At 38.9% G+C, this 10,100-nt stretch overlaps 1 protein-coding gene across 1 annotated transcript; it reads left to right on the top strand.

The window, feature by feature from the left end:
- Nucleotides 1–1,112: 1,112 nt before the first annotated feature.
- On the top strand, nt 1,113–2,077 carry LOC143858303 (transcription factor HEC1-like). Its single transcript, XM_077368956.1, has one exon. It carries the CDS (start codon nt 1,323–1,325, stop codon nt 2,022–2,024), a length of 702 nt encoding a protein of 233 aa, XP_077225071.1. The 5' UTR covers nt 1,113–1,322; the 3' UTR covers nt 2,025–2,077.
- The last annotated feature ends 8,023 nt before the right edge of the window (nt 2,078–10,100 follow it).

Below are 10,100 nucleotides of genomic sequence, written 5' to 3'. Positions count from 1 at the left end.
TATTGATTCAAATATTGTTAAAGGATACAGTTATTTGCTTATGCTTGTATAGAGAGAGAGTTTGATTTATGATTTATGATTTATGATGCGGTTCATGTATGACCCTTTAGACGTAGATTAATTGTTATAATTGATTTTGGATACTTCTGTTTAGCATTGCATATATGCTTGTTGAGGTTACTTTGCAGGTATGCGCGGCCATGGGCTGGGCCGTGATCTTTGGCGCACGATGGAAAGATGCTGTCCCCAAAGAAGGTTCTTCTTGTAGTATTTTGTCTTATATAGTTCATCTCGGGTGGCTGTTCTCTCATACAAAAATCAGCCGCGAAATGCCTTCTCGCAAAATTCCCTAGCAAATCCCTTTCATAATTAAGTTTGTGCATTAAGATAAAAACTAAGAATTATCTCGTGATAAGGAAAAAAAAATGGAGCACATTTGATCACAACAGAGAAAAAGAAGTTAGAACTTTGAGTTACAAGGCTCTTTGGCGTAAAGTCATGGGTCTGCTCCCCAGTGACGAGCGTTCGAATCCCCCCTTGTTCAACCGATGCGCGTGGTCTACCGGGTGCCTGCGTGCATCCCTAGGGAATAGTCCCGACTAGTCCCGCCCCACGAAGTGGGGTGGGGATACCCTATGGTACCAAAAAAAAAAAAAAAAAAAAATTAAATGGAGCAGTTGCATAAGCTCAGATCCTTCTAGAAAAGCGTTCCCCGGCATAAACCAAAGAATAATATCGAATTCTCTCTCCTTCAATAATTCCAACCTCTGAGATATATCTTATTTAATGGGTTTCAGTAAAGACTACTACTTAGGAGTCGTTACTCTGACTGATGCCATGTGGGTGTGGGGTTTTGGAGATTAAAAAGAGAAAAAAGAAGCTAAAAAATTTATGCCACCTTTTGATATTAGCACCCTCATTGTTTTTAAGATTCTGTTGTTGGTTGGTAGGAGATGAGAGCTTTTATCTGTATGTAAGTAAAAGGATAAAAAAAGAAGCTAAGTGGCTTTATAGCATTAAAAGATAAGGAAAGAAAAACAGCTTCAAATTCTTGTTATATATAGAGACTTCCTACTGGTTAGATAGTCGGTTCCTGATAACCCTAAGCTGGCCCTAATTCTATTCTTTTTTTCTTCTCCTTACTTTACTGCAATCACTTTTCCTAGGCTAAAAGTTCTGATTAAACTCCAAGTCCACTTCTCTTCCCTTCACCATCCCCATCCCCATCCCTCTGCCCTTCAGTTTCTCAGCATTACACTCTTATCTTTTCTTTTCTTTTTCTTTTTCTTTTGTGGGTTGTTTCTCAAAAGGAAGTGACAGGCATGGATGGTGAACTGATAAAGTCTCAAAGAGAAGATCAGATGGATATGATGATGATGTTGAATATAGACAAGCACCCTGAATTCTACACCTCATTTCCTGGTGGGCCCGAATTGCCTACGGTCGACTTCTCTTGTGCGGATCGGTTTAACATCTTTGACTCGCTACCCGCAACTTCGCCACCATTGATCAACCATCCTTCCTCCTCATCATTCATGGCCATTGAAGCTCAAGAGCCTATAATTCCATCTCTATTTTCCAATTCCATGGGTGGAAAATTTAGTAACACGGCCGAATTGTCCGGTGCAACTGCGTCTTTATCGTTAGGGCAGAAACGGAACTCGGTGGCGGCAATGAGGGAGATGATCTTTCGAATTGCGGCGATGCAACCGATTCATATCGACCCAGAATCGGTAAAGCCACCCAAGCGGCGGAACGTGAAGATCTCGAAGGACCCGCAAAGTGTGGCGGCGAGGCACCGGAGGGAAAGAATAAGTGAGAGGATTAGAATTTTGCAGAGACTGGTTCCTGGCGGGACGAAGATGGATACGGCGTCTATGTTGGATGAAGCAATTCATTACTTGAAGTTTTTGAAGACTCAGGTGCAATCGCTTGAACGAGCGAGTGTGAATAGGAGTATTGGATTTGAATTTCCGATCGTGGGTTCGAACATGAATTACTCATCTGTTGGGAAAGGATACTAGGTTTCAGAGATTTTAGTCCTAGTAAGATGCTTAGCTGAAGTGAGTTAGTTCAAATTTAGATACATTGTGTAGTATGCTGGTTTGGTCTCGTTTGGGTGTTTCTTAGTGTTTAATCTCTTTTGTGGGCATCTCTAAGATCCTTCTATGATGAAGATTTTTATAAATTTACTGTTGAATTGATAGATAGATTCACCACTTTTCAAGATCATCTCTCTCTCTCTCTCACTATATATATATCATTTTTACTTCATCCTTAGAAAAAATACACAGGTATTAATTATCAACATTATTATTTTGTGCTGGTTGGAAAATCATAGGCAATTCTCTTTATTCATCATGAAAATTTTCTGCTACCCATTAATCCTCGATAAAAAAAACTAAGGGAAATGATTTCAACACAACCATGTTTTGATACAAGACGCTCCTGTTTCTTGTCTTTTAGTATTTAAAGAGCTGAAAAATGGTTCTTACGGTTCCCAAGAAGCACTTAAGTGACAATTAAATGCTAAAAGACAAGATACATGAGCGCATGTATCAAAACATAGTTGTGCTGAAATCATTTCCCAAAACTAGATACCATGTCTTTTTTGCCAAGAATTTTGTTTCCTTGTTCTTCTTCTTCCTCTTTTTCTCACACTCATTCACTTCAACATTGACACATTCTCATTAGAAATTCATTGAAAGATAAAATGCCACTATTACTTCTGAAGATTTTTATAATGTTCCATTTGGAAAATCAATATTTCTTCTATTTAATTGAAATTTCTTACAGTTCCTCTCTTACTTCTTCAAAATACTGGTGTCCATGTCATTCAAGAAGACCAACGGTTGTCATAGATTGCATGGGAATTCCACGTGAAAGTTCTGACGTGCCGGTGATTTTACAATTGGATATGACCACGACGTGGGGTGATATAATCTCCTTTTCCCACGTGAAGGCAATCTGGATATTGTATTTTAGCAACATGATGTGGCCTTGTCACCTCACGATATAAAAATTCAAAGCATATCAGATAATCATATGATCCGAGCCCTAATCAACATTCTATTTGATTTTCTATTCAAAAACATAAAACAATGTTAGCTATCTTGCATTGCTGGGTATTTTGAGAAAGTTAGGTTACTAATATTTGTTTTATTAGTTTGGTTGATGACATTTTCTATGTGAGGAAACATAGGATTGCTAATTAGTTGTGTTTAGAAGATAGGGTTCCATTTTAAATATGGAATCGTTGTATCAGACTCACATTTAGGTCATTTTATTACCAAGAGTCAGATCGTCCCTACAACAAAACTGGGCTTTCCCTACTGACTTTTATTACATCAGTAGGTAAAAGTTTACCGGAATTCAAATCTGCAGGGAAATACACCATATACTTACGGGTGTTAATTTTTCCGCATGGATATAGTTTTTACATACGGCATTCATTGTAATTCAGAGGTAAAGCCTAGTAGTTTTTTTGCCACGGAATTTCCCTCTCCAACCTATAGTCAAAACTCTTAACAAAAAAAAAAAAAAAAGACTCTTTCTCGTCTTCGTCCTCTGAAAACAAGGGTTAGGGCTAGAGTTTCTGTTCGGCTATCTTCCCTGGAAGCCATTGCTCGGTCATCCTCCCTTGAATCCCTTGCTCGTCTCCATCCAAAGATGCTGTAGATCTATATTTTTCCTCTCACGAGCGGAAACACGGCTTTCTCTCTCTCTCTCTCTCTCTCAATATTCTATGTGATGTTTAGGTCGTAGATCTATGTCTCTCTCTCTCTCTCTCTCTCTCTCTCTCTCTCTCTCTCTCTCTCTCTCTCTCTCTCTCTCTCTCTCTCTCTCTCTCTCTCGATTAGCTTCTGAAAGACAAGAACAAAACCCTTTGTCATCTTCATCTCCTCTTGCCTATCACCTTCCATTTTTAGTTCTGAAACCCTTTTGGACCCTTTTGGAGAAGATAAAGATAAACCACTCCCAGGTATTCATGTCATGTTTCGATGCCATTTCACTAGAAAAAAATACGAGAAGAATAAAAGACGAGTTTTGGGTTTTTCCTTTTCTTTAATTTTATAAAATTCCAATCGATGATGGAATGAGTTTCAAATGGCTTGAATTCCTCTTCGTTTTCCATCTTTCAAACCTTTAGTCACCTTTTCCGTTGGTATTTAACTCTGTGATTGTAGGATAAGTTTAGGGAAATAATTTCAACACAGACATGTTTTGATACAAGACGCTCATGTCTCTTGTCTTTTATATTTAAAGAGCTGTAAAATGGTTTTTACTGTCCCCAAAAAGCACTCACCTGACAATTAAATGCTAAAAGACAAGATACATGAGCCAATGTATCAAAACATTGTTGTGCTGAAATCAATTCCCTAAGTAATACTTGATGGGACTCCTGGTCCCAGTGTATAACTTACAAGTATCAATGAAATTTCAGTCATCTTTCAAAAAAAAAAAATCACTTCCCTAAGTTTAATGTGATGTTAATGCCGATTATTGTATTTTAGTGATTAACATTGGTTTCTGCTTCGTCTGTGTGTTGTGTTGGATATTCTTGCAATTCAAGTCAGTCTCGGTCTCGGAGCCTTCTACTTCTTTCATCATTAATATAATTGTCTGGCAATAAAAACAAAGAAGGGAAATGATACCCCCCCACCCACGCACGCACCCCCCCCCCCACCCACGCACGCACCCCCCCCCCCCCCCCCCCCCCCCCCCCCCACCCCCCCCCCCCTAATGTGATGTTAATGCCGATGATTGTATTTTAGTGATTAACATTGGTTTCTGCTTTGTCTATGTGTTGTGTTGGATATTCTTGCAATTCAAGTCGGTCTCGGTCTCGGAGCCTTCTACTTCTTGCATCATTAATATAATTGTCTGGCAATTGCACAAACCCCCCCCTTTTTAACGGTTTCTTTAAGAATGGTTCACTGCTTGAGGATATATGAGGATAAATTCACCCCCTTCAACATTTTTCTTTGCTTTTAACGAATAACATGAGAGCAGGAGAGGAGGGGTGTAATTTTATCCGTCAGAGGGGGGAAATATCATTATGTTCCCCAAAAAAAGAAATAATATATATATAAACTGTTGGTGAGCTTAAGCTCACCAAACTTATGGTGAGCTAGCTTGCCCAATCTTATGGGGGCCCACTTTGTTAGGATGATCTAAACCATTCATTTGAAAGTCCCTTACATAGATGGGGGGTGTACCACAAGTCTGTCCATTTTTGTCCTCCACAAATGGAGGGGTTAGGATGATCCTATGGAGCTGATTTTTGGTACACACCCTATCTATGATAAGGCCTTGCAAATGAATGGTTTGGATCACTCCCCAAAATGTGGGACCCATGTGATTGGGCGAGCTAGCTCACCATAAGTTTGGTGAGCTTAAGCTCACCAACAGTTTTCTCATATATATATATATTATCATTGAATCTTAATGGTTGCTTGTATATAGTTTTTGCCACACATATTCAACAAGAAAAAAACACATTACTTGATGTTAAAAGTGGACACATTCAGATTAATCAAGGGCGGGGCACACTATACGTACTTAGTGGGCACACCACATTGTATTATGATGAGGTCGTATCATACAGAAGCATTTCTCGCCTCATATTTAGTAAGTTTGTAGTATGAACCATCTAAATATTGTATTATATGCCACACAAACAATTTTAATATAATCAAGTAAAGTTGCTCGCTTAACTTATAATAGTGAAAGAAGATTAAAAAAAAAAAAAAGCGATAAAATGATTTTTACTTGTCCATGTTTCAATAATTGCACAAACTCAGCTTGTCTTTCCTCTTTTCAATTGGCTTTGAGATTTTTTGGAACTGTTTGACAGCTGTTTAAATAATAAAAGACAAGATGAGTTAGTGCAATTATCAAAACACAGTAGCGCCAATATCAGTAACTCAATACTTTCCTCTACAAATTTATTTGAAAAAGATAGAGGGAACAACAAATATACAAGTGGGAGAAATGAGAATAGAAGATATTCCAAGGTATTGGAACGGCAATCCTGCTAACCTTTACTCTCTCACTTATCTTTGAAAAAAGTGCTCAATTATAATTCAAGCATTCTTTTTGGGAAGTGAGTTATCTTAAAGGTTTCCCGGCTCTTCGAAAAAACTGCTCAATTATTGGGAGTCCCTATTCCGTTTTCCTATCCACGGACCAAACCATAGCTAATGTTTAAGCATGGAGTCAGAGACCGAAAAGGTAACTTTACAAGTATCATTTTCGTGGCACGGATTAAAATGTCTTTGCGGGGTTGACTACTACTAGTCACATAAATGTGATTTTATATGATAGATGAGCCTTTTCTCACTACATGTGCACCTAAAAAGTACATCGTTTCCACATAATGGATGATGTAAACAATTCATTTGTTGGTCCCCCACTAGATAGGCCATGCTCCAAAAAATGCCCTATAACATGGTCTTAACTAGGGGTGTAAACGAACCCATATGGCTAGATGGATCCAAAGGATTCAAACATTAATATACAGGATTTGGAGGGAAAAAGAGCATGAAGTCGGTGGTATGACGTCAAAAGCACAGCCCTTGATATTTGATCCAACAGTAGCCTCTTAAAAAGTGGGCTGCTGTTAGATCAAATATCAATGGTGGTGCCCCCCTGCACTGGACTTCATGCTCAGGAACCATATAATTTCTCCTAAAACTGATATAGGCAGTACATGCTCACCAAGCCAAAGGAATCGAGTGTTAGTTACCTTACCGATACACCAAAAGCCCCAGAGTTGATGGAACGCGTTAGGCAAGGCCCTCTAAACCTATTACATACCAGGCTGGGTCCCTCCCATTCCCATACCTAGGCAGGCGCCACTCAGGACCATAACAATGAGTTCCATCAACTTTTGATGGTGACTTGCACACCTTTAGGCCAAGTTTGGATACCGAGAAGATTTAGATTTGGATTTCTCACATTTTCAGTTGAGATTTGAAGCTGGACACAACGGTGAAAAAAATCCAATTTTCAAATCTGTTCTGCAAGACATTATTTGGAAATCGATATTTGTGACTCGCTGCTCCTCGACACCCCCCCTCTCTCTCTCTCAACATGAGCATGAGGATGATTGATTTATTTTGTATCCAAAACTCAAAGCCAAATCCAAATAAAAAAGCATGAGGTATCCAAACGTGGCCTTAAATTATTTTTCGGCTATACATCAGTGAATATATTAATATTAAAAATTAAAAAAAGTCTAAAAATTAGTAAAAAAAATAGAGCAATGATAGATACAAGGGAGCCCTTGCATAAAGAGCCACAAAGGGCTCTTCATTGGATCCACGTCATTTTCAGTTACATTTTAAAATTGGTCGAAAAAAGTAAAATCAGTTACATTTGATGATGTGGATCCAATCCAGAGCCCTTTTTTGGCTCTTTATGCAAGGGCTCCCTTATATTTATCATTCCTCAAAATATATTAATATTAAATATAAGAAAAAATGGTTATGCTAGACTCACAGGTGCCCTTGCACAAAAAGGGGTGAAAGGGCGCCCCCATTGGTCAATTGTCATTTATGTTAGTTATGATCATAATTTTCTGTGCCATCATAAATGGCAATTGACCAATTGGGGGTGCCCTTTCACCCCTTTTTTGCAAGGGCGCCTGTGAGTCTAGAATCCCTCAATAAAAAATAAAATAAAATTTCTGAAATTGACAATATATTGCGACAAAATGTCTTTAAAAGTACATACATAATTGATATGTAAGAGAAATGACAAATAAATTTGTAACATTACCTTCTTTATCTGATCTCGCGATATATTGGCTATACATTCACAAACTTGTGACAATAATATGAGAAATTATATGATGAGTGGCAGGACACGCTCGTATTGGTAGTACGATGGAAGTACCACCCTTGATATTTGATCCAACCGCAGCTTCATAAAACCTGAGCTGCTGTTGGATCAAATATATCAAGGGCGGTTCCTCCAACACAAGCGTGTCAGCCCACTCGGCATATAAAATCTCCTATAATAAGGCCAAAATGTTCTATAAAACAGGGCATGAAATTGCCTCCCTAGGGCATTAATGAATGAAAGATAGACTGTATTGTTCATGTTTCATGGATCATGCCTCACTAGAAGCCATTTTTTCTCCCTTGAGGATCTAAGTAATCTGGGTCAAATAATCTACGGCCCATGTGAGACATACTACGAAGATTCCAAGACCCCTTATAGGTTTAAATATGAAGAGATAAACCCCTTAGCTTTGTCATGAAATAGGGGATTTCTTTGTACATTGCATCAATTCAAGAACTCTCATTCCCAGAAATTTCCAAAACCATTTAGTGAAAGTAGACCCACAAGGCCCCATGCGGGATTGGAGGTGCACTAAAGTTGGGAAGATGATTTCAAAAGGGGTGGTATGGGCAAGAAAATAAAACATGAATATGGGGTTGGTTGGCTGAAGTTTTGTTGGACTTTTTGGTAGATTTGGTTAGGTGGACAAATGACATATCTCTCATGATTTCTCTTCCACCAATCTCTTTCTCATTTTGTCCATATTGTCTAGGTGGGATGTACTAGATTTCATGGATCTGGCATGAAGAAGGGTGTTTGAAAGGGATTGATCGGCTGACGTACAGTGGCTATTGGATTGTGGACCTTGTGGTTGAGAAGGATGTGCTGTTGGGAGAAAAAAAAGAATAAGAGTAAGGTGTTTGGGTTCACGAGTGATTTTGGAGAACAGAGCAAGTAAGGCTGTGCTTCCAGATGGATATAATAAAACTTGTATTCAATAAGCATAAAACTGCATAAAACTAAGGAGAAATTAGAATAATGAAGAAAAGAAAGGGGTTTCAATGGAGAAAACCTACAACTTTTCCCTCCTAAAAGAAAAGATAACCTCAAGCACATCGTGTGCATTGGGGGAGAAAAAAGATTTCTTTATTCCATAACTCAAGCCCAAATCGTTTACGTCATTGTGTCTAGGGGTGTAAACGAGCCGAGCCGAGCTTGGCCAGGCTCGGCTCGGCTCGTTAAGCTCAAAAGCTCGGCTCGGGCTAGAACCAGGCTCGGCTCGGCTCGGTCAAGCTCGGCCAGGCTCGTGAGCCTTATCAAGCTCGGGTTATATTAAGTTCACACCCCTCTTCTTCTCTGGACAGCCCTATCTAGTGTAATTTGACTACTTTTTTTACACTATGGGGGGTGGTCCAAGTAACAAATGGGGTTCCAAAAATGAAGTGACATATTTTGCCTCCCCCTTTCACTCCCTGGACAACCCTTTTAGTGTATATATTAATATATAATATATATATTTAAATATATTAAATTCTTAACGAGCCGAGCCGAGCCGAGCCTGGCCTAAATCGGGCTCGGCTCGTTAAGGATTCGAGCCGAGCTCGAGCCGAGCTTTTTTCGAGCCGAGCTCGAGCGAGCTTCCGAGCCCGAGCCAAAATTGACACCCTTAATTGTGTCTATATATACAGACTTTGGTGGAAATCTCCTAATTCCACAAAAATGAGGAAACAAAAGAAAAGAAAACTCCTAAAATATCTCTACCTAATATTTATCCAATCCAAACTATCCTAAAAAAACACCTAAATACTCTCAAATTCATATAACTTTTAAGAGTTGTTTGGATACGTGGATTTTAGAATTCAGGTTTTAGTTTGAAAGCGGTGTAAAATTCTAGATTTTACAATCCATTATCGTGGATTTTAAGTAAGAAATCCAGGTTTTAGAAATCTCTCCCGCATCCTTAGATTTCTGAAACCTGGGAACATGGGATGATCTGCTACTCTCTTGGTGACAGCTAACGGAAAGAAAGGCTAGAAGTCAGAAAATGATGGCCGGTCCGCTTCTTCTCTTGTCTCTCATCTACAATTTAGAAGAAATCCCAGATTTGAAGTAGGAAATCCAAGTTTTAGAAATCTCTCCTCCATCCTGAGATTTCTAAAACCTGGAAACACAGGACGATCTCCTACTCTCTCTTGATGGAAAGAAGGGCAAGATCAGAACACGTCCCGGTCCCAAGTATTTTTTATTTTTATTTTTTTGTAGTTGTCCTTATTAAAGTGAACATATGACTTTTTCTAATGGCTGTCGTTATC

The sequence above is a fragment of the Tasmannia lanceolata genome, unplaced genomic scaffold, assembly GCF_043159265.1.
Source record: "Tasmannia lanceolata isolate RefF3 unplaced genomic scaffold, GAP_Taslan_0.1 ptg000025l, whole genome shotgun sequence".
Taxonomy (NCBI): domain Eukaryota; kingdom Viridiplantae; phylum Streptophyta; class Magnoliopsida; order Canellales; family Winteraceae; genus Tasmannia; species Tasmannia lanceolata.
This window is presented reverse-complemented; position numbering and strand designations above follow the sequence as displayed.